Source organism: Staurois parvus, unplaced genomic scaffold (genome assembly GCF_062004578.1).
Source record: "Staurois parvus isolate SC_StPar_1 unplaced genomic scaffold, SC_StPar_1.0 ptg000243l, whole genome shotgun sequence".
Classification (NCBI taxonomy): Eukaryota; Metazoa; Chordata; class Amphibia; order Anura; family Ranidae; genus Staurois; species Staurois parvus.
The window spans coordinates 3,515,974-3,540,895 of record NW_028318039.1 but is presented as its reverse complement, the minus strand read 5'-3'; the positions used below and the strand labels follow the sequence as shown (position 1 = coordinate 3,540,895).

At 40.9% G+C, this 24,922-nt stretch overlaps 1 protein-coding gene across 18 annotated transcripts in view; it reads left to right on the top strand.

The window, feature by feature from the left end:
- MYCBP2 (MYC binding protein 2) overlaps nt 1–20,471 on the top strand; it is a 304,426-nt gene extending 283,955 nt beyond the window's left edge. For all 18 annotated transcript variants that reach the window (XM_089680411.1, XM_089680398.1, XM_089680410.1 and 15 more), the window contains 12 exons: nt 160–256; nt 1,217–1,336; nt 8,360–8,461; nt 9,151–9,279; nt 9,793–9,925; nt 10,196–10,299; nt 10,376–10,564; nt 12,169–12,276; nt 12,946–13,155; nt 16,355–16,462; nt 16,658–16,823; nt 19,502–20,471. In XM_089680411.1, coding sequence (XP_089536537.1) covers nt 160–256; nt 1,217–1,336; nt 8,360–8,461; nt 9,151–9,279; nt 9,793–9,925; nt 10,196–10,299; nt 10,376–10,564; nt 12,169–12,276; nt 12,946–13,155; nt 16,355–16,462; nt 16,658–16,823; nt 19,502–19,617 — 1,582 coding nt within the window. In that variant the 3' untranslated portion in view covers nt 19,618–20,471. The remainder of the gene's footprint in view (nt 1–159; nt 257–1,216; nt 1,337–8,359; nt 8,462–9,150; nt 9,280–9,792; nt 9,926–10,195; nt 10,300–10,375; nt 10,565–12,168; nt 12,277–12,945; nt 13,156–16,354; nt 16,463–16,657; nt 16,824–19,501) is intronic.
- Nucleotides 20,472–24,922: the final 4,451 nt, after the last annotated feature.

Here is a 24,922-nt window from a genome sequence, read left to right as displayed (position 1 = left end):
TGTTGTGCATAGTAATCCAAACATAAAAAAAAAGTGTACACCGATGTTCTTATTTTACTAACATTGAGCAAATATTCGAGTTTCATTAATGGTAAAAGTGGTGCATGCACGTCAAACTGCTTCTCCTGTAACCAAAAGTATCTTGTTTCTTTTAATCAGTTACCTTAGGAGAGGTGAGAGTCACTGGTGGATGAAAGGCTCAACTCCAACTCAGATTGCAGAGATTATCATTAAATTGATTAAAGATATGGCAGCTGTACGTATTACCAAACTTAATACTTTTTCTTTATTAACTGTTCTTTTCCTTGTTTCATTCTATGATCACTTAATATAAAATAAGGTGCAGCGCTAAAATTCCATCTATCAATATGAAAACTCTGCACATAAAATATATCGATAATCACATAAATATGTAAATAAAGTGACTTGTGACAAATGATGATCACATAAATATGTAAATAAAGTGACTTGTGAATCCTTCAAAATAAAGTGACTCGGTGATATCGTGAACTCTCACTGTATGATGACCAATAGTGCTACTGTCCAGATATAGGTGTAAGAAGATCAATTAATCTTCAATGATAGGTGTTCCATCCAGTGTAATAGTGAGGTGACCGATATTATAAAGTCTGCACACTCACCAGATGCGCAATCAATAAGCGCATTTAGAGACAGTACTCTCAGTGGATGAACTGAAGGCTCCTTTGTGGATGGATATGGTCTGGTCAGATATTCCCCTCACTGCTCACTCCGCTGTCAAAATGGCTCTATCTCTCCTTTCATGTGGCTAAGAGTAGTAATAAAACAGGCATATAAAATCCAAAAGTGCATCCTACGATAAGGAGACACATGCGAATCCCATCTGAAGGAGAAATTCTCAGAATGACGCTGACAAGTTTCGAAGGGGGGTCCCTTCTTTGTCAGAGCTCTTGATAGTTGGAATCTTAGCGCTGCACCTTATTTTATATTGATGCTTTGGAGATTATTTTGGTATTCTTTGGTGTTTCAGCAGCTTTTGGACTTTTAGCGCTCACTTTCTCTATTTTGTGTTTTATGATCACTTATTGTCTGGCTATTTTTTTTTTTTTTTTCAACAAAGTGTCCAAAGCAAACCATTTTACTAATTTTAATGGTGTTTATATGGTATTATTTTGTTCATGATACTTTTTTAGGAGCCTGAGATAAAAAAAAATAATGTTCTTTGATGTATTCATAGGGTCATCTCTCAGAGGCATGGTCTCGTGTCACTAAGAATGCAATTGCAGAGACAATCATTGCACTGACAAAAATGGAGGAGGAGTATCGTTCTCCCGTACGATGTATTGCCACTACTAGGGTAAGGTTCTGTGTTTAGCTTTGGTTTTAAACATTAAAGTGAACCTGTGCACAGATTATGCACAATAAAGTACTTATAAAGTCTGGACAAGCAGTAAAAACATACCTTTTGTGCACCTCTGTAGTTTTAAGCATTGTGAAGAAATGAATTTTCAAAATTCAAAACACAGGCATTTTTTTCTACGAGAACAGATCTTGGTGGGCTGCAAAACAAAAAAAGTGCTCTGGATAACTCAACTACCCAGCATGTCAAGTTTTTGCCAATATCCTAGGAAAATGGTCATCTTTTCTTCAGCTCTGCTTGGAAAATTTTAACCATTTGCTAGTTTGTTTGTTTTTTTTTTTCTTTAATTTTTTTTTTTCTTCACTACATCGCAGCTTGCGCTACTCTTTACATGGCAATGATCCAGATTGATATTTCCTCAGCCTAACTTTGTGCCATACCCAGACCCCACTGGATTGTACATTTTGGGGCTAGCTGGGAAATGACCTTTTGGATACTGGGATACACATTGCAGCTAACCCCTTACCAGAAGGGGATCAGGAAGTAGCCTAGAGTACTTTTCAGGTCCAGCGCTGCTGCTGCTGTCTTTTCTCAAGACTCATTCCATGAGTAGGCCATATGGAGCCTTTTATTTCCTGCATTCCACCAGTTTTACCAGGGAAGGGGTTAATTCTGTGGGACCTATTGGTGCTGGTATGCTTTGGGTAGCATGTCGCATGCACACTCCACACTTTCTCCCATGTTCAGCATAGAGAAAGCATTGCCCCACTGCTTCTCCTACTGTGCAGAATAGCCAAGTGGATCTTCGATCACCAGCTCATTGACAGTTACCTTGTTCAAAGTTGATCTTCAGACCAACATCATGTAATTGTCTGGGTGTTTTGTGTACCAGATCCCTTTCTTCATACCCTGAGCATAGTTGCATCACCACCATGTGGTTATAGCATGTCTGTTTCTAGAGACAGAGGGGACATTCTTGTTGCAGTGGGTGACTCCAGCTTACGCTGTCCACAATTACAGGGATGTTGACTCTGATCTCAAGTGATATACTTGATGATGTCAAGGGTAGAGCTCAAAAGATAGTGTTCACCTTCCTCAGTGTAAGTTGTCCAAATTAAGGTTGGCTGATCCCAGTCTTTCCTTCACCTATTCTTTGAGTAGACACACCCAAAACCTTCAAGGCAGCCCATAGGAGTTTTTTTTTTTGTTTTCTTTAACCAACGGATTGAGGGAAAAAAAAAACCTGCCTTGATTCCCTCATCCACATATAAAGATGGAAGATTGAATCTTCCTCACTGTGATAGTCTGCAGCGCTGATTAAGCAGCAAAAATCCGACTAGGTGGTTGTACAGGAATAAATCAATAGATTGACTTTTGTACAACAACATTGCCCATACATGGATCGAAATTCAGCCAGTTCCTGCTAAACAGGATGAATTTTGTTCTATGGCTAGATTACGCCTAGTTATAGTTAGTCTGGCTAAAAAAAGACAAAAGTCCATCCAGTTAGTTCAGTCTCCATGTAAGGCCAGAAGCAGGAAACCCACTAAGCCTTCAGAGAAGTCTTCAGCTTTTGGGATAGGTTGCTAATCCTTGCTTGTCCTTTGGCAGCTTGCCCTTCAGGCATGCAGGTGCGAAGAGTGCCTCTTTAGGCTTATTATCCCTTGCCTTTTGGCGCTCTATCGATTTGTTCACCCTCTACCCACCTGTACTACTGCACAGACCTTTCCTTAACACCTTGGGTTCTCCCCAACCCTGGTGATCTTTTGTATCCGCTCAGCTTTAGTAGCTGTTCCAACTCTGGCCATCACCCTCTCCCTCAGAGCAATTTTCATCCCATAGGGAATGTAGGACTATAGGTACCTGGGACCTATTGGTACCATCATCCCTTGTCTGAGGGACCCATGACTTGGCCAACTGGATTCAGCACTGTTTGTTCTGCAATCGGACAAGACTTTGAATCCTTTGTGTCACCACTGCACAGCTAGTACTCCTCAGGGTGTTGGCTCCAGTGCCTACCCTAGTGCATTCTCATGTCTTCCACTTTCTTGGATACTGAGTCATCCTCCAGTGAAGAGATCACCATGGGTCCTAGCAGTTGGCATTGCCTCAATGAACTCTGTCTACCTTTTATCCCTCCGTCTCAGCTTTGATCTCTGCACCCCTCCACTACGTTCTGGCTAAAAAAAAAGCCCTGGGTGCAAGAGCCATATGAAATGGCCGGGCGGGCTGGATTTGGCCCCTGGTCTTGTGTTTGACACAAGCTTAAGGACTTTGTGAGACCTGTTCACTTGGGGTTAGACCCCTCTTCTCTTGGCTGATTTACAGATACACAAGGAAGGCCATTCTGATGCTTTTCGGTTTTGAATGCTCTTTGCTGTTCTGATCAAACTTTTGTACCTTGTTCCACTGATGTTAATTCTTCACTGGGTCTGGAGAGTCGGGGGCATTTAATTTTTGGGACTTTCTGGATATAGAGGATTGTTTTTTCCAGCAGGATCCCTTTTAAGGCTTACCACAGTGGTCTCTTGTGTAATGGTGGGAGAATTTCTAACTTCATTCTCAGCTTCGTCAGGGTTGTAATCAATTTACCAGTTGATGGTTGGGTTCTTACCTTACCCCTTCAGTCACACTGACTTCATGGGATTGTATCTTGGGTTTCTTTGGTGGACTCAGTCATTTTCACATGCAGGTTATTGTCAACTTGAGCGTTCCTACCTGGTAAGTCTCGCTTTAGCGAGGAGGTTGTCTGCTCTGACAATCTCCTGAGATACGGAGTTCTTTTCTTGACTTATAGGGCCAGGAAATAAAGGCTTAGGACCTTCCTACTTAGACCAGCTGTTCTGGTCTCGTACCTGTTCCTACTTGGGATGTGATCCTTTTCGTTGTTAGCTATGTTAGTTTTGTCTTTCTTGTGGTGGGTGTAGGTTGCCCAGCTTCTTGCTTAGTCTATGGTGCAGTGATCCTTTTTTGTCTTTCCTCTCTGGTTTGTGACTTTTTTTTTTTTTTTTTTCTTGGACATCAGGTTGATTCTCTGTCCTTTCTCTTGTCATGTAGACAGGTTTTCCTATAAGTCAAGGAGGTTTGACCTCATCCAGTGTCAGATGCAGACTTTTTCAGCAATTCCCATTTCTGTTTTTGTTAACCCTGATTGCAGTTGTTTCTGTTTCCCTCCAGCCCTCAGGTGGACTACTTTTGCACATCCCAGCAGTATGACTTCCTGTGTCCTGTAATGGACCAGCTAGGGAGTGTATAGCAGCCTTTCTCAACCAGGGTGCCTTGGGGTTTCTTCAGGGGTGCCTTTGCAAAATGTATAAAAAATGCCCAAAACTTTGTATACAAGCCTGCCTTTTAGTTACACAAATTCACAGGTTTTCATTGTGCACCATTATGACCTTCTACCAGCCGGCGTCCTGACAACCAATGACATCGTCAGTTGATAAGGAGGATGTCAGCTGCTTGCACTGCATCCTAGTTTGACCCTCCTCTGCCCCTCTCCGGAATACTACTCAGTAGCAGTGTGCAAAAGTGTATTTGCTTTGAAAGAATAAATCACCTCTAATGTTGGGTGTCCTACATGTGTGGATGTTGTTGCGTTATATAAAACTATTAGAATCGTTTTTCACATTTTACAATGGGGTGCCTCAAGTCCATAATTTTAAAGGGTGCATCGGGATTGTCAATTTTAAAGGGTGCCTTGACTGAAAAAGGGTTGAGAAACACTTGGGAAGTCCAATAAGGGACACAGAAGTCATACTAATACACCAAAGGATTTTACAGGGAGTATATAAATATTATTTTACTGCTTGTTAGACATGTACAAATAATTTACTGTCCATAGTCTGGACACAGGTGCACTTTAAACATGTTTTTGTCCTCCATTTTACTGCTTTTGTCTTAGTGCTTTGCCAGCCCTAGATTGACTCTATACACACTGCTTTCTTCCTGGCATTGCTAGCAATTCAATCTGGCCACATTTCAAATTTGGCCTGACCAGCAGCCCTGTGTGAACTTTTCCATTGTGCTGGAATAGCGTTTCATATATTCAAAGTCCTTTTTGCATTTAGAAAAAGGTGCAGTTAGGCGATTTGATAGGTGTAGGCATGATAACCTCAAGCAATGGTTAACTTTTGAGCAAGCCTTGTCTCTGTTCCCCTTACGTCGCCTCACTTGGTGCCCTTCACAAGCACCAGCTGCCCTGAAATTACACTGAACAATCAGTCCTTACAACACTGTGTTCTGACATTTCAGAAATAAAACTTATCCCTAATCTTCTTTGCCCCTTTTGCCATCTTGAGTAACCTGGCCTTCCCTTTTAGTTAGCTAAGATGGCCATCCTGGTCCCTCAAAGAAAATACATTTTCAAGCCTTACACTTCCTTACTACTGGATTTTGGCAAACTTGGGCTCTGAATTACCCTTTAGAAAGCCTTACAACTTTGAAAATATCTGACATCCCTACCATTGCCTTCACCAGAAAGGTCTCCCACTTGCAATCCGTTTGCAATAATTGGGGACCCCTTCAATACTCTTTCTGATTACTCTATGCTGTCTTGTCTCGGCCTCAAGAAATTTTCACAGCAATGTTCCTCAGAGTGGGAAAGAGACGTGTGGAGCTCACACCCACTCAAACTCATAAGATACCCTATCTCTTTAAACTCTTTCATTAATACTAGACTCTAGAATTCCAGTTACAAAATTCTATATAGATTGTACAAAACACCAGATATTACCTGAAGATTTCCAGCATTTGTCGGAGATGTGGAAACAGGCTCATTATTACACATCTTTTGGTCCTGGCCAGCTCTGATTTCCTTCTGGTCTCAGGTCAGGGGACTTTCCCAGAAGTGTGCCAACCATGGGATCCCTAATGGCCCAGCCTTCTTTCTCGTGTATTGCTTTTCCATCCTAGTGAAAGCATACAGAAAATCCATCTTGGGTCACCCACTAAATGCAAAAAGTCCTGTATCCCACTCAATAGGAAAACCCTGTCCTGCCCTCCATACAGTTATGGATATACAAAGTGGAAGAAATCAGGTGAATGTAAGATCTGAAAAACACTGGTCAGAACAAATTGGAAATATACAAGGCAACCTACTTTTTACTGGATTGAAATTACTTATGCAAATAAAAAAAAATAAAAAATGCAGTCATTTTTAACTATGGCACTGACTAACAGAAAATTAAAAAGAAGAGTGTGATTTAATATGAATGTCGAGAAAAAAAAACTTTTATATGGACAGACCAGTAAGTGTTGCTGCCCTATCGAATTTGGCTACATACAGTCATGGCCGAAATTGTTGGCACCCTTGATATTTCTCCAGGAAATCATGTATTTCTCACGAAACGTATTGCATTAACACATGTTTTGCTATACACATGTTTATTCCCTTTGTGTGTATTGGGACAAAACAAAAAAAGGGAGGAAAGAAAGCAAATTCGACATAATGTCACACAAACCTCCAAAAATGGGCTGGACAAAAGTATTGGCACCCTTTCACAACTGCGGATAAATAAGAATGTTACAAGCATGTGATGCTCCTGTAAACTCACCTGGGGCAAGTAACAGGTGTGGGCAATATAGAAATCACACCTGAAAGCAGATAAAAAGGAGAGACGTTCACTTAACCTTTGCATTGTGTGTCTGTCTGTGCCACACTAAGCATGGACAACAGAAAGAGGAGACGAGAACTGTCTGAGGACCTGAGAACCAAAATTGTGGCAAAATATCAACAATCTCAAGGTTACAAGTCCATCTCCAGAGAACTAGATTTGCCTTTGTCCACAGTGCGCAACATTATCAAGAAGTTTGCAACCCATGGCACTGTAGCTAATCTCCCTGGTCGTGGACGGATGAGGAAAATTGATGAAAGATTGCAACGCAGAATAGTCCGGATGGTGGATAAGCAGCCCCAAACATGTTCCAAAGACATTCAAGCTGTCCTGCAGGCTCAGGGAGCATCAGTGTCAGCGCGAACTATCCGTCGACATTTAAATGAAATGAAACGCTATGGCAGGAGACCCAGGAGGACCCCACTGCTGACACAGAGACATAAAAAAGCAAGACTACAGTTTGCCAAAATGTACTTGAGTAAGCCAAAAGCCTTCTGGGAAAACGTCTTGTGGACAGATGAGACCAAGATAGAGCTTTTCGGTAAAGCACATCATTCTACTGTTTACCGAAAACGGAATGAGGCCTACAAAGAACAAAACACAGTACCTACGGTAAAATATGGTGGAGGTTCAATGATGTTTTGGGGTTGTTTTGCTGCCTCTGGCACTGGGTGCCTTGACTGTGTGCAAGGCATCATGAAATCTGAGGATTACCAAAGGATTTTGGGTCGCACTGTAGGGCCCAGTGTCAGAAAGCTGGGTTTGCGTCCAAGATCCTGGGTCTTCCAGCAGGACAATGACCCCAAACATACGTCAAAAAGCACTCAGAAATGGATGGCAAAGAAGCGCTGGAGAGTTCTGAAGTGGCCAGCAATGAGCCCAGATCTAAATCCCATTGAACACCTGTGGAGAGATCTTAAAATTGCTGTTGGGAAAAGGTGTCCTTCCAATAAGAGAGACCTGGAGCTGTTTGCAAAGGAAGAGTGGTCCAAAATTCCGGGTGAGAGGTGTCAGAAGCTTATTGATGGTTATAGGAAGCGACTGATTTCAGTTATGTTTTCCAAAGGGTGTGCAACCAAATATTAAGTTAAGGGTGCCAATACTTTTGTCCAGCCCATTTTTGGGGTTTTGTGTGACATTATGTCATATTTGCTTTTCTGCCTCTGTTTTATATTTGTTCCAATACATACAAAGGGAATAAACATGTGTATAGCAAAACATGTGTTAATGCAATACCTTTTTTGTGTGAAATACTTGATTTTCAGGAAAAATATCAAGGGTGCCAACAATTTCGGCCATGACTGTATATGTCAACTATTTACAGCCACTTTTCTTTCCTCCTCTATAGATCATACATTTTAAAGCTTTACCATGTTATACATTGTCAGTAATTTTAACTGTTTTTTAGCTCTGGCTGGCTGTTGCATCATTGTGTGTGCTTGATCAAGACCATGTGGACCGGTTGTCTTCTGGAAGGTGGATGGGGAAGGATGGGCAGCAAAAACAAATGGTAATGTTTTTGTGTTTTAAAAATTATTTTGTCTTAAGTAGACCTACTGTGATGAGTTTACAGATCAGTCTTATTCATTCTACCTACCATTGTACCCTGCCACGTTACCTGTAGTAAAAACAAATGTCTGCTGCGCTTTTTCAGGAAAATATTTGGGTTTTTTTTGTTTTGTTTTTTTCATTTAAATCCTTTCTTAATCTTTTGTGCATTTTCCATAAGAATCAATGTAAATTGTTAATTATGAAATTCATGACTAATGTGAATGTAACCTGAAAGGATGACTGAATTTTTTTATAAGAAATAAGCCCAACTGCCCACCTCCATAAAGTATATCTGTATCTAATGTACATCCCCAAAAGTGGCCTGAGGTTAGCAGATGGCCATGCTGAAACAAAGTGACCTACAATGCTTCAATTCTCTAATGTTCTGGTTGTAGATTGGCTGAAAAAAGGCATACATTCACTGGAAAATTGAGGTGCTTCCCAGCATAGACTTCAGTTATCGCAAAGGGTCACCCATTGAACTGATGTTTTTTGGCGTATACTTTAAAGGATAATAAAAGCATTCTCAATTGTAAATATACTGCTACATGTCTTTGATCCCTTCTTGTTGGCAGGAAATCTACTTGTTTTAATGTTATAGGATTTTTTTTTTTTGTTTGTTTCTTAAATATTTGTTTTGTGTTCTAGCCAATGTGTGATAATCATGACGATGGTGAAACTGCAGCAATCATTTTGTGCAATGCGTGTGGAAACTTGTGCACTGACTGTGATAGGTTTCTACATCTCCATCGGCGAACAAAATCCCATCAAAGACAGGTAAAAGGCAAAAAAGTTACCTATTAGCATAGTGGCACCCTTCCAGCCAAAACTGAATGCTTAACGTGTTTTAGTTATTGCTGTAAATGAAAACTTGGTTTTCCTGAGGAATGTTTTTTTTTTTTTTTTTTTTTTTTTTTTTTTTTTTTTGATCCACTTTGTATCTTAGATTCTCTAAACAGTGACACCCCCTATTCTTCATGCATTTTATGGTTGGTTACATCAGCATGAGTGAGCTTTGCCCTCTATGGATTTTCAGTCACATTAATATTAATTGAAGCCATTAGTAAAGTGTTCATCGGTTGATTTTGTAGTAGATCATGCATAAATGATGTTTCACAGACCTGCTACCAAACACCCCCACAAAGTTCTAACAGTCAAAATTACATAGTTGATCTGTTCCTGTAATAACTGGATCCCAAAAACTGGTCACCATATAGATATAAAAAGAAATCTAGTATTTTAGTGTGCTGTCTCTAGTGCATCCCCAGTTATATATTATAATCCAAACAGGTGTTCAAAGAGGAGGAAGAGGCAATCAAAGTTGATTTGCATGAGGGATGTGGGAGAACTAAGCTGTTCTGGTTGATGGCACTTGCTGACTCTAAAACCATGAAAGCAATGGTGGAATTCAGAGAACAGACTGGTGAGTTTTACATATAGATGGTAAATTGTAGAATATGTAGCAGTTGCCTGTAAACTTTTTTTTTTTTGTTTGTTTTTTTTTCTCCCTCAATCTACTTGTTATACCAATTTACCAATTGACTATTTCCAGACTCCCTGTGTAAGATTCTGCTTTTCTGTCTGTTAATTTGATGTAATATGTTGGACACCCATTAAAAAAATAAAAGCCAGAGGTAAAAAAGTGTTATTCTTATTGCTAGTGACTGTGCTCTTAATACTGTTTGCATTATAGGAAAACCTGCAAGCAGCAGCTCGGAAACTTGTCGTTTCTGTGGCTCCAGAAATGGGACAGAATTATCGGCTGTTGGCAGTGTGTGTTCTGATTCAGACTGCCAGGTGAGTCAGAAGCTCATACAGACAAATCTTCCATAGTTAGAGATCATCGCTCTGATACCAAATTTGCTATTTCTAGGAGTACGCAAAGACTGCCTGCAGCAAGACCCATCCATGTGGGCATCCATGTGGAGGTGTGAAGAATGAGGACCAGTGTTTGCCTTGCCTACATGGTTGTGACAAGAATGCAACAAGTCTGAAACAGGATGCAGATGACATGTGTATGATCTGCTTTACAGAGGCGCTTTCTGCAGCTCCTGCTATTCAGGTTGGCTATTTGAGTTGGCGGAGGGCTGGTCATTGAAAAAAACTTTAGACCTCCCTTCATGTTCAGAAGTGTTTTTTGTACAAAACGTTTTGTTGGGCAGAAATGTGAATGTTCGCAGCAGTATTCAGACAATGTTGTGTCAAATATTAGGTGGTGTTTGTTTCAAAGCATTTTATACAGAAGAAAAAGACCTGTGGTTCAGTCTTGGAGAAAGAAGTCACATTTTCTTACTTTCAGCAATCGTCCTGCTGTGTTTATAGACAGGATCACTGGTGGCTGATAGAAGAATGTTACTTTTTTTTTTTTCCCTGAGTCTATGGTGTTGGTATGGTTGCTCAGACTCATACTGATGAATCTGCTCTGGTTCATGTTTGAGTGTCCGGAATGTCAAATCTCATCTCCTTGTGTGGAATGCAGAACATCAGTATTAATCATCGGTTCATTTCAGACACTAGTATGATGTGTAGTATATTCTCATAGACATTCCCATTCTGTAGAACAATGTTTCATTTATTATAGTTTGCCAGTTTGTAAAGTTTCTTGACATTTGTTTTCTATTTGAAAATACTGATTGAGGGGGATTTCTTTCTGTCAGAGCTTAAAGCGGAACAATGCTCACCTTCGCTTCAGCAATGCAGCTTTCAGGTTTCAATCGCTGCCATTGGCTGAGCGGAAATGATGTCCCTCCCGCACATGTGGGAGTTCAGTCAGATTTGGCATTGCCGAATTTGTACAGTGAGCTGCGTGCATGCAGCTCACTGTACAAGGGTGTACAGGCAGGTAAGTAGCTATAATGCAGAAGAGAACGTATGTCTCTTCTGCATTAAAAATCCTGCCTGACCGCCAATGTCTTAACCTAAAGTTCTACTTTAACCACTTGCCGACCACTCTATAGCCAAAAGACAGCTACAGTGCGATTGTCTTGTGCTGGGAGGGTGACTATAGATGTCCTCCAAAGACTGCGCCCCCTCGGGGCTCACATTAGGCACGTTCTGTGATCGCTGTGTCCTTTAGCTGATCACAGATCGAGGTACAGGGCTGATCACAGTAGCCCTTTACCATGTGATCAGCTGTGTCCAATCAGCTGATCACATTTAAACAGACTTGCCAGTTATTGGCATTCCTTTCCTCACGCTGTGTCTGTCGGAAAGCCAATTGCCGGCAAAACTGTCAGTACACAGTTTACACTGATAATCAGGGCACTGAATATCAGTGCCCATCAGTACAGCCTTATCAGTACACATCAAAAAGGAAAGATTACTTATAACAGAAACTAAAACCTTTTTTTTTCACAATTTTCGATTGTCTCTTCATTTAGCAAATAGTGAAAAACCCAGTGGCAATTAAATGCCACTAAAAGAAATATCCGTCTCAAAAAAATGATAAAAATGTCATATGGGTACTGAGTTTCATGACGTGCAGTTGTCATTCAAAGTGTGAGAGTGCTGAAAGTGAAAATTGGCCTGGGCAGGAAGCGGGTGAGAGAGCCTGGTATTGAAGTGCTTAAACTCAGGTTTCTTCTTTTTTTTTTTTTTTTTTTTTTTTTCAAATTGCATTCTGAAGAAACAAACTAACAGTAATTTCTTTTTCATTTCATTCTCTAGCTTGACTGCAGCCATGTGTTTCACTTGCAATGCTGTAGAAGGGTTCTGGAAAACCGATGGCTAGGACCACGAATCACTTTTGGATTTATGTCCTGCCCAATCTGCAAGGTTAGTTGTTGAAGAAAATAATTCTCGAAGGAAAGAAAAGACGCACACTGTGAATAGTAATATCCCCATGTTACTCCTGTTATAGTAGGATATATCTATAAAATGAATTTTCTGTGTACAGTTAATGTTTGTAGACAGGTATAGATTAACATGCCCAATCAGCAGTTGTGTTCTATTATAAATATATGCATTTGGAACTTTGTGTACATAATGGGGGCTGAAGGATGCAGGAAATAAGGCTGCCCACAGACAGTACATGACAGTCACCCAGTCTGGCTTTTTCGTTCTTTGGGAACATCACATGCCATCAAGGGGAATACTAATTGGTATTATTCCCTGCTGAGCTAAGCAGTAGTGGGCCAGCTATCTTGCTGTATCTGTGGACACTTTATAGAGTAGCTTTAGTAGATGGAGTAGCAGTGGTGACCCTGCATTAAGCAGTCACTTCATAAAGTGATTGCAAATATACATTAATATTGGTCAGTTCGAAAATGTTGCTGTGGGTTTAGAGAAACTGTTACTTTACAATCTCCTTATTTTCCCTGTAATCAACACCTTCGTTTTCTGTTGAGTTGACAGTGTACTTTGTAATTGGTTTATATTCGCAAAATATGCTGTAGAGTTATGCAGAATGATTAATAAATTGCAATTTATTTATTTTTTTGTTAGAACAAAATCAATCATACAGTATTAAAGGATCTCATGGATCCAATCAAAGAGCTTTACGAAGATGTAAGAAGAAAAGCATTAATGAGGTTGGAATATGAAGGGCTACACAAAAGTGATGCAATCACGACGCCAGGAGTGCGATTTTACAATGATCCAGCTAGCTATGCCATGAATAGATATGCTTACTATGTCTGCTACAAATGCAAAAAGGTAATTCCACATATACATACTTTTTTTCCTGTGTCTGTAGAGCAGCTTAGTATGATGGGTGAAAATTGGTACTCTACCAGTAAAAACTGAAGTTATGGATCCATATACAGTGGAGTTGATTTTTGAAAACCATGAACCAGTTTGTCCTGCATTGACAAAGCACAGGTTCATTTTAAGACACTCTAAGCTGATCTTTTATATGTATCTGTTAATATTTTAAAGCCCTGTTTGATTACAAAATTTAAGTACGTAGTGAGGGCAATATTTTAACTATGGAGGTGATGCTTTCTGCCTTGCAAATAGCTGTGCCTTACTGATTCTTCTCAAAATACAAGTGTGAGTTGGTAAACTCATTAAAAACTGTTTTTTGTATGGCTGATTTACTACTTCAACAGTTTAAGTGACAACTCAATACTCTTGGCTACAGATGATTTCCACAAGTGCAGGAGTCTCCATACTGTGGCCCGAGGGTCTGATTTAGCTCTTTGACAGCCTTTATTCGACTCTTGGAGCACTATTCTTCCTAATGGTATGAGGCACTATTCCTCCCACTGACACCAGCAATAGGGCACTTTTTCTCCCACCAATACCAATGATGGGGTACTATTCCTCCCACTAATTCCACTGATAGGGCACTACTCCAACTAACCAGCAACCCTGAGGCCATGTTTATTCTCACTGATGCTGGGACATTTTCTACCCTCTCTGGCCACAATACGGCCCCCCCAAAGTCTAAAGGACCGTAAACTGATCCTTTTTTTATGAAACATTTGGATACCCCTACTCTAGTGGTTACATAGTTAGTCTGGCTGAAAAAAGACAAACGTTCATCTAGTTCAACCAAAAAAAAAAGTTATAATCCTACACCCACAGTTGATCCAGAGGAAGGCAAAAAACCCAGCAAAGCATGATCCAATTTGCTCCTGCAAGTGAAAAAAATCCTTCCTGACCCCCCGAGAGGCAATCAGATATTCCCTGGATCAACTTTACCTATAAATGTTAGTATGCAGTTATATTCTGTGTATCCAATAGAGTCCTGGCCTTTTTTTTTTTTTTTTTTTTTTTTTTAAGCAATCCACTGAGCTTGCCAGAACCAACTCTTGAGAGAGTCTATTCCACATTTTCACAGCTGTTACTGTGAAGAAACCTTTCTGTGTTTGGAGATTAAATTTCTTTTCCTCCAGACGTAAAAAGTGTCCCTTTGTCCTCTGTAATGACCTCAGCGTGAATAGCTCTACACAGAGTACACTATATGAACCACTGATGTATTTATACATGTTGATCATATCCCCCCTTAATCTCCTCTTCTCAAGAGAGAATAAATTCAGTTCCTCTAATCTTTCCTTATAGCTGAGCTCCTCCATGCCTCTTTTATCAGTTTGGTTGCCCTTCTCCGTACTTTCTCCAGTTCCCCAATGTTCTTTTTGTGAATTGCACTGCATATTCCAGATGAGGTATTACTAATGATTTGTACAGGGGTAAAATGATATCTCTCTCTCTGCAGTCTATTCCTCTTTTAATACAAGAGAGGATTTTGCTCACTTTAGAAACCGCAGCTTGGCATTGCATGCCATTAAGCTTGCGATCTACCAGAACTCCCAGATCCTTCTCTACCATTGGTTAGTCTACAAATCACTATATTCATTGCAATCATTAAAATATAGGAAAGCAAACATGAAAATAAAGCACCATATTTAATATTTGTCTACCAGCGCATGTGCAGTGCATGCTATATTCAAAGTGTGCTTCTGTGATAACTGTCAGTTGCCGGTGTACTTGTGTCAGCTCTCAACCAATCTTTCAGTCCCTCATATGGCTGTGTCATGTTTACAGTGTGGCTAGTCATGTCAGCAGCACCGTGGCAACTGCAGATCTAAAGAAGAAAACTAGTTCCGATTTAAAGCAAAATTAAAGATGCAAAATGAACTGCATGCAGAGGCAGGGGCTTTATTGCAGACATGACATGCTGTGTCTCTTCTGCAATAAAACGTACCATACCTGCTTGTTCACAATCTTCTTAAAATCCACTGATGTGTGCACAGCTTAGGAAGCTTCCTCAGCACAGTACCCGGGCGCTAGGAAGAATAAAATCCCGTGCATGCGCAAGAATTATGCCATCCCATGTGAGCCAATAAATCTGGCTGAAGAGCTGACACCCAGAAGAAGCGGAGGATAAGATGTCTGTGTTGGCACAGAACCTTGCGGATGGCAGACTGTTTATAAGAGAAGTGCTTATTTGTAGACTTTAGTTCAGCTTTAAGACAACCACTATAATTTCTCAAAATGCGTCCTTACTGAAGTTACAATATACTTCCCGTTAGGAGTGGAGCTTTTCATTTTAACAGCCTTTACTTCTGTCATGTTTGCTGGAATTTGCAAATCTATTTCAGTCTGGTGATCCTTCGTTACAACCATTAACTATGCTAAGTGAACAGCTTATACTCCCTTAGTATATCAACTCTGTTATCTCTCCCACAGACAGATTTTCAAGCTTTGTAAGATCAGACATGAATTCAGTGCATTTCAGTATCTGCTCATTGTCACAGCAGGTCCCAGCATTCCACAAAGAGATGACAAGCTGGAAGTCTACTTGTCACTGACTGCCCTTTTGTTTTACTCTTTTTATTTTATTTCTCAGTTTTTTCTAATGCAAGCCATACATGAGTTGATTTCTGAAAGAATTTTCGTAAAAAATTTGGAATTTTTGTCCATTTTGTAATACGATGGTGCCACCATTGATTTTCGAAATTGAAACAAGTAGGCCTTTAATTTCACTTCCCAAACCTTCAATTTCACCTCATGTTGCTACAGAGAAGAAATTTCATGGGCAAGCATTTTCTTCTCTTTCCAGGTCACAGCTCATGCTCATTACAATTACATTTCTCGCTCGATTATCCCATCATTGATTAGAAATTTGTTTTTCAAAAAATTTCCAACATGCTCGACCAGTCAAATTTGATGGTCGCTCAAAAATAGACTGTTGCTGTGGCCTGCTAATGGTGCGAAATTCGAACAAAATTCTTAGAGAAGATTTTCAAAAGAAAATTATTTCGGAATATGACCCATGTATGCCCGGCTTTAGTGTGGGTTGCATTTAGTTTTCTTCTATCAGACTGCTAATCTGGGAAAATGTTCTCTGGTCTGTATCCCAGTTCTTTTTACCCCTCTGTCCTTAATGCATGGATTGTTTTATATCTAGGCATATTTTGGAGGAGAAGCCCGTTGTGATGCGGAGGCTGGACAGGGAGATGACTATGATCCAAGAGAGCTAATATGTGGAGCGTGCTCAGATGTGTCCAGGGCTCAGGTATGCAAAAAGTGAATTTTTTTTAGGGTGACTCTAACAGCTTTGACAATATGTACTACATAGAAGCTATTCTTTAAAGTGATAATGTAAATATTAATGTGAAGGCGACTGACATCCCATTTAATGCACCTTTTAAATCTATTCTGCAATACCATATTTGGCAAAGTCTTGACACACTCGTTTTCCCTGTGACAGATGTGCCCGAAACATGGTACAGATTTCCTAGAGTACAAATGTCGTTACTGCTGCTCCGTGGCGGTGTTTTTCTGCTTTGGAACAACCCATTTTTGTAATGCCTGCCATGATGACTTCCAGAGGATGACCAGCATACTTAAAGAAGAACTTCCACATTGTCCAGCAGGTTAGTACCAGAGTTGTTGTGAGATTTAATTTGATACTAAACTGATGGTGATTTCCTTAACTTTTCAATGGATAAGAAAATGGTATTGATAAAGACTTGTTTATGGCCTGAGTTAACTTTACGTGTATGGGAACAGGACATATTGTTTTTATTACATTTTCACTGTTTGCTGCTGTAAATAATGAGAATGTGGAATAAAAAGGGAAGTTCCACTTTAAGACTTTGTCCCCTGCTCCCCGTTAAGGATTGGCACCCTTTGGGGGGGGTGACGGGCAGGGACACAAATTTGACAGGTACCCGTTCCCACTTCTGGTGCGATAGCATAAGGCGTGCGGAAGTTGTCCTCCCTGTAGTCTTCTGGGACATGTGACCGGTCCCAGAAGACTACAAGACCATTCACAAAGAGCAGATCTACATGTGCAGTGGGCACCCGGCAATGAAGCCACAGCTGGGTGCCCACACTGAAGATGCTGGCACTGGGGGGAGAAGATGGCCAGCGAAACCAGCCACGGTGAGGACACCACTGGACTGGGGGACAGGTTAGTGTAATTTAATAGCAGCTACAGTTTTTTTTGTTTTTTTTAATTTAACTGGAACTTTGCTTTATTATGGTTAGTCGATTACTGAGTAACCAGCACTCACTCATTCCGAGAGTATGGTGCAGAAGTACTGACTGTCTGCTAAGTCTATAACAATATGAGGTAAACCAACATAATTGGTGTCCTTTTTAGTGTATGAATTCTTCATACTTGGGGAAACACCAGATATTTCCTTTTGACTGCTGGAGCTGAACTTGAATTAGAGCTTAATATGAAGCTGTGTAGGTGTGCATTAAAGTGAAACTGCAGCCACAGACATACAAATTTTTTTTTTGAGTTATGTTAAATGCTCTGTGCTATTGAATAAATAATTTATTTGTACCCACTGGATAATATAGCCAGTGTTCTATTTCCAGAACTGCAGCTATGGATTGCATACAGTGAGATCCCATTATGAATTTGTATTTGTTTCTGTGGCTGCAGTTTCACTTTAAAACCCATTTCTTTTCATTGTATGCCATGTTTCATTTTTTTATTTTTTTTACTACTTGAATATTTTTGTAAAACACCTGAAACTGGTTTTTAAGGACAAAAGCAGACTCTGTTCAAGTCCCTGCAGTGTTCCCAAAATGAATAGATCTATAATCCTGAACAGTAGTAAATCTTGTACTTTCTAGGATGCTTGGAAAATATTTGGTCACCCTTTCTGGTAGTGTTTGTTGATTCAAAGGTTCTGGTTTGGGGTGTCCAATCTGTATTAATGTCCTAGCAGTGTCTCTGCCACTGACGAACTCGGTGTCTCTTTTGGGTTTGGTGGAGGGGTTGTTCCAACTAGGGCTGTAAGAACACTGCTCAGTACACAGTACAGTACAGTTTTATGCACACAAGGCCATATTACAATGGAAGGCACCTACGACTCCCCCTGTGACCTGTTGAAAGACCTTGGTGATATCATACTATATTACAAAGTGACCTATCTGAGCAGAGAATGCTCTAGAAAGTTAAATAAAATATGGCAGCCCTGACTATCCACTCCCTCCACCAATGCCTAGGGGTGTTTGTGAATATTCAGGTGGTAATTGAAATGTACCCACTGTCAATGTATTAGAAGGGGGGGGCGCTTGTCAGTGCCGGGACAAGATCAGCTAGAGCCCAGGGCGAACATGTCAACCTGCTCCCCCTCATAATGTATGAAGATTATGTATCTGCTAAAATCCACTCCCAAAAAACTGAGTACTCATCTGCATACTTCCCTAAGCATAAATTCCCCCTCCTCCCAGTACGAATTCACTCCCCTGCTGAAATCCCCCCTACCAGCTCTGAGCTTCCTATAATCCTTCCAGCACAAGTGACCCCTCCTAGCACAAATCCTCTAACCCTGAAATTTCCCCTCCTGAGCACAAATACACTCCCCCCTCCCCAATCAATCCTACTAGTACAAATCCCCCCAAACAAAAATTTCCCCTGCTAGCACAATTCCCTCCTACCATATCACCTCTTCTAGCACAAATCCCCCTAAATCACCACTCTGAGCACATGCCCCCTTAATTTATCTTCTGAAACAGTTCTTACCCCCTGCTGCGCCCTAAATTTCTCCTAACACAAATCCATTCCCCCCTCAATCACCCCGCAGTGCTCCCCCCCCCCCCCTTCTCAAATAATACCACAGTGCCCACTCCTTGTCCCGGCCCTGCCATTAGAGGTAGATTTACTTGGTGAATAGAGCTCCTTAACTTTTCTCATGGAAGTTTTTGAGGAGTTTTCTAGAACTATGGGTCATGTACTTTAGTCATCCTATTACTCCAGGTATATGGGTATAAAAAATGGTGTTTCATTGAACAGGGACAATTGTCTTGTGAGCCATCATTGGAAATGAATATGCATTGTGTATACCCAGAACGGGTTGCAGCTTGGGAATGGGGAAGTGGGGTTGGGGTTTAAGGTGTTATGTTTGTTTTTTTTTTTTATTGTAGTGGCTTTTATATTTTCTGCACCAAGCTCTCCTGAGCAGTTTAGGTTCCCTCCTTTTGTACCTTTTCCATGCGAAATACAAAAAAAAAAGAAAAAAAATCTTTAAAGTTGTTTGCTCAGTTAGTGTTTTACATTCCATTCTTATTTTTTTTTTTTTTTGTTCTTTAGGTCCAAAAGGCAAACAACTTGAAGGAACAGAGTGTCCTCTTCATGTGGTTCATCCGCCCACGGGAGAAGAGTTTGCATTGGGCTGTGGAGTGTGCAGAAATGCCCACACTTTTTAAATGAGCCTATTTTTCCTTTCCACTTTTGTTAAATTTTCTTTCCTTTTTGTGAATTTCAAGACAGACTTCAGCAGTCTGTCACGCCAGGCAGGTTCTGGACGACAGCCTTCGGTCAGGATGGGACCAAAGAGTCTGCGAACAAGGTTAATCAGGAAGGAGGCCTCAGATTCAGCTGTGTATTCGCGACACGTGCTCTTCAAACCAAACCTTACATGTTCTCTTCAAACTGATAACTGTGCGGTGCTTGCATGTGGTCATTACATATAGCACCCGATGTGCACAGCACATGCTTGAATGCACACAGTAGAGAGGCTCCCCATATCAAGGTTATATATAAATAATGTATACAGTATATGTATGGCCAGAAGATAAGCCACAGTAATGAACGCTGACTTTCCAGTAGCCCTGTACAAGTGTACTTGCATCTCGTGGGAAGAAAGGAGAATATTTGTTTATCTACTAGACTGTTAATATAACTCTATGGTTGCTGGAGAACCCTGCATTGTGCCCAGCAGAGAAGTGAAGGGTGGTTTATGGCTTTTGGTGGGTACATAAACATAACAAGGTATAAAAGTTGTAACAAATGCTGTACATAAAAATATCAATGTTCGTCCCGTATAAAATTTATTACATTACAAAGGCAGTTTCATTTAAACTTCTGGGTTATGTTTGAGCCTGAACTTTTAATGAAGTGCAATACTGAGTGTGCCTCATATCTTTGCAGCTGTAAACTTTATGGAATGTACATGTCAATAAAGCCACTGTACATTTTTATACAGTGACAGTCTGGTGAATGTTTAGGATCTTATTTAAGAGGAATGGCTTTTAAAAAAGAAATAAAGAGTTAAATCATATTATCTGTCATGCGTTTCTGAATTCCATTTTTTATGTATTTTTATTTTTTTATTTTTTTTTCGTGGCTACCTGTGGCACTGTATGAAGCATGTAATGCATTGGAAATTTCACACACGCAATTGAAGAGCAAGATATAGTACATTAAAGTTATGTAACTGCATATGGCAGGAAAGTAGTTTGTAGTGTAATAGATACACTGCCTTCACCTTAAGTGATTATGGCTGCACTATCTTCTCAGTCATAGCAGTCTGTAAAGGGAGCCTGATTTATGGTAAGAAATGCTATGCCTTAAACTATTGTTGTCTTGGTGGATTATTATGGAACCAGATAGGGTTGGCCCTCCTAGTGTAATCCTGGTCTGCAGTGGTGTTATGCCTCTGGTTGTAGCTAAAAGGTGGCCTTGGTATCAAAGTGTTAAAGGAAAGAGTTCATTACAATTGTTTAAGTTACTTAAAGGGTATTTCATCTTTTGCATCCAAATTTGGAGAATACCTAACTTATAATTGTGTCCCCATTCAGATAGCATAACTTACAAAAAAAAAGTTGCAGTTTATATTTTTTAGATTTTTTTCTTTGCTGATGTTCCAGAAGAGAATTTCTACTGAATTTTTTATGAGGGGTCTGGGAAGCTGTGTTTACCACGATTAACCCTGTCTGTACTGTGCAGAGAAGATATATTATCAATTTTACTAGATTTGAACACTCTTAAGCTAGACATTAAGCAATGTTCTTTCCTTCAACCATGGGTTGAGGGAAAGAAAATTGCTTGATTCCCCCATCAACACATTCAGAAATCCAAATTAAGGTTTGCTCATTCCAATCCATCCTTCATCCAATTCTTTGAGGCTCTGGATGTCTCTACTCAAAGGCAGCCCAAATGGGTCCTTCCTTTTTTTTTTTTTTTTTATTTTGTTTAACCTGAGAGTTGAACAAAAAACTGACCTGATTCCCCCATCCACACATTTGAGGTAGATGAGGTAATCCCTCCCACTGCGGTTTTGTATTCAGACAGCAGGAGGTTTCCTTGCCCTCAGAACACAATGATCACCGCTGCTATAGCCTCCGGCAGGGATCATACGAAAGAAACACAACAGGCTGGTTGTACTGAAGTCGATCACTAGATAGCCTGCCTGCCCATAGATGGATTGAAACTCAGCAAGTCCCTGCTAAACCGGCTGGCTTAAGCAAGGGGTTAAAGGTTTAGGAGCTATGCTTCCCCATTGTATGTTAATGAGAACCGGACTCAGCTAGTCCCCACCACAGCTATTGGAACAGATCAGGCTAAAGTTGGCCATAGATGAGTCCATTTTTTTTTCCAGTTCAACCAGCAGGTTGAATGGAAAACAAACTGACCAGTCCTCCCACTGTGTCGTATTTGTACAGCAGCATTGATCGAGAGGAAATTTTACAGCAGGGCAGTTGTATAGAAGTCGATGGGTAGATTGACATCTGTACAGCCACAGTGCTCATACATAGATCGAAATTCAGTTGGTTCCTGCTGAACTGTCCAAATTTCAACCCTTCTATGTGCAGCTTAAGCTAGCTGAGAAATGCTTGCAGATCGTCATGACACATTCTCCTCAAACATCTAAAATGTAAGTAGTTCATCTTTTGCATTATCACAGTGTATACAGTCCTCCACTCACTCTGTCGGGAATACATTAGACCTTGTTTTCTCCCATCTTTGCACTCTCTACAACCTCAAAAACACCCCCTTTCCTCTCTCTGATCACAATCTAATCACCGTCACAGTGTCCTCGTCTTCAAACACCTATCCCTTCAAGCAGCAAACACTTACCCGCAGAAACCTTCACGACTTGAACCCTGCTCCTTTCCACTCTGCAACTAACCAACTCTATGACAGAATCTCTCCCCTGTCCTGCCCTCACCTGGCCACTACTGTCTACAACAGTTCGCTTTCATCCACATTAGACTCACTTGCTCCTCTAACAACACGAAGCATCAGGCCCTGACCATTACAACCTTGGCAGACTGACAACACCAGAAATCTTAAACGACATAGTCGTTCGCTGGAGCGATTGTGGCAGAAAAACAAATCTCAACAAGCATTCACCCTATATAAATCTGCTTTCTTAACATACAATTCCTCCCTTCATGCTGCCAAACAAGCCTACTTTGTCACTCTTATTAATATTTTGTCATCCAGTCCTCGTCGTCTCTTCTCTGCTTTTAATTGTCTACTTTCTCCACCTCCACACAGTACCTCACTCTCTGCTCACGAGATTGCAAATCATTTCAAAAACAAGATTGACGCAATTTGTAGGGGCTTCTCCACTGCACAGACATTCATCCCACTTAGCATACCTTATACTAAACCTCCCTCAACACTTCCCTCTTTTGACCTTGCTACTACCGAAGAGGTCACTAAGGTTTTCTCAGAAGCCTGTCTCGCTATCTCTACTGGTGCCTTTCCCTCCCCTCTAAAGCATGTACACATCACTCCCTTATTTAAAAAGCCCTCCCTGGACCCCACCAACCTGAACTTAAGACCCAACTCCCTGCTCCGTTTACCTCTAAACTCCTAGAACGCTTAGTCTACAATCGCCTGAGCTCCCACCTCACTGACAACCTTCTTGACCCTTTACAATCTGGCTTTTGCTCACTACACTCCACTGAAACTGCCCTACTAAAACTCACTAATGATCTACTAACAGCTAAAACCAATGGCCACTACTCTGTTCTCTTACTACTTGTCTTCTCTTCGGCTTTTGATACAGGTGACCATCCCCTCCTCCTCAAAAAACTCCACTCTCTTGGCCTCAGAGACTCTGCTCTCTCGTGGTTCTCCTCCTACCTATCGCAGCGCTCCTTCAGCATTACCTATAACGCTGCCTCCTCCTCTTCACTCCCTCTTTCCGTAGGGGTGCCTCAAGGTTCTGTTCTTGGACCCCTTCTCTTCTCCATCTACACCTCCTCCCTTGGTCACTTGATAAACTCCTATGGCTTTCAGTACCATCTCTATGCTGATGACACACAAATCTATCTTTCTACTCCTCACCTCGCCCCTTCAGTCTCCTCTACCATTACTAACCTACTAAGTGACATATCGGCATGGATGTCACTCCACTTCCTCAAACTCAATCTTTCCAAAACTGAGCTCTTCGTATTCCCCCCAGCCTGTGCCCCCTCCCCTGACTTCTTCATCAAGATCAATAACACAATCATCAGTCCCTCCCCTCATGCCAGGGTACTAGGTGTAATCCTAGACTCCCATCTGTCCTTTCAGTCCCAAATCCATTCACTGTCCAAATCTTGTAGACTTCACCTCTGTAACATCTCCAAGATACGGCCGTTTCTAACCACGGAAACCACTAAGCAACTTATTCACTCCCTTGTTATATCTCGCCTTGACTATTGTAACTCCCTCCTCATTGGCCTACCTCATCGCAGGCTATCCCCTCTTCAGTCTATCATGAATGGTGCTGCCAGACTCATCCACCTTACTAACCGTTCTGTATCTGCCATCCCTCTCTGCCAATCCCTCCACTGGCTTCCCATTGCCCAACGGATAAAATTCAAAACATTAACAATAACGTATAAAGCCATTTATAACTCTGCCCCAAATTACATCACCGATTGTGTCTCTAAATATCACCCAAACCATACTCTCTGCTCTTTGCAAGACCTCCTACTCTCTAGCTCCCTTGTCTCCTCCTCCCATGCTCGTCTCCAGGACTTCTCCAGAGCTTCCCCCATCCTCTGGAACTCTACCCCAATTTATCAGACTATCGCCTATTCTGCTCACTTTTAGGCAATCTCTGGAAACCTCTCTCTTAAGGGAAGCCTATCCTGCCTTCAGCTAATAATGGAATCTTCTACTCTTCCAGCCAGTCCATCCCCCACAGTTACTACCTTTTGTACCACTAGCCCCTCACTCCTATATTATAAGCTTCAAGAAGCAGGGCCCTCCTATCCCTCTTGAATTGAACTGTATTGTTGCTGTATTGTCTCCCGGTATATTGTAAAGTGCTGAGCAAACTGTTGGCGCTATATAAATCCTGTATAATAATAATTTATTTGAATAGTAACACATAACAAACATCTATTGGGGTTTTCTCAAATTTAGACTGCAAAAGTGGAAATATACTTTAAATGCAGTTTGACATGTGACTTTTATAGAGTTCTTGAGCTAGAACATATCAACCAGAGACGGATTCGTATACCACAAAAATATTAGGAAAAAGGGGGTGTTGTTGCGCTTATGAAAAAAAAATGTATATGGGAAATATATAATACCTATACAGCAGCAGTCCTAATTGTGAACGCTTATACACAAAATCATAAATATTTCAAATAGATCGCGCTAAGGTCATACAATCAACTATATGCCAGTGTACATATTCTATGCATCAGTAGCTGGTGCAGTCCTAACCCCTACAAGAGCGCATTTGACCAACCTAGAGATAGGTGGTCATGGGATGACGAGTTT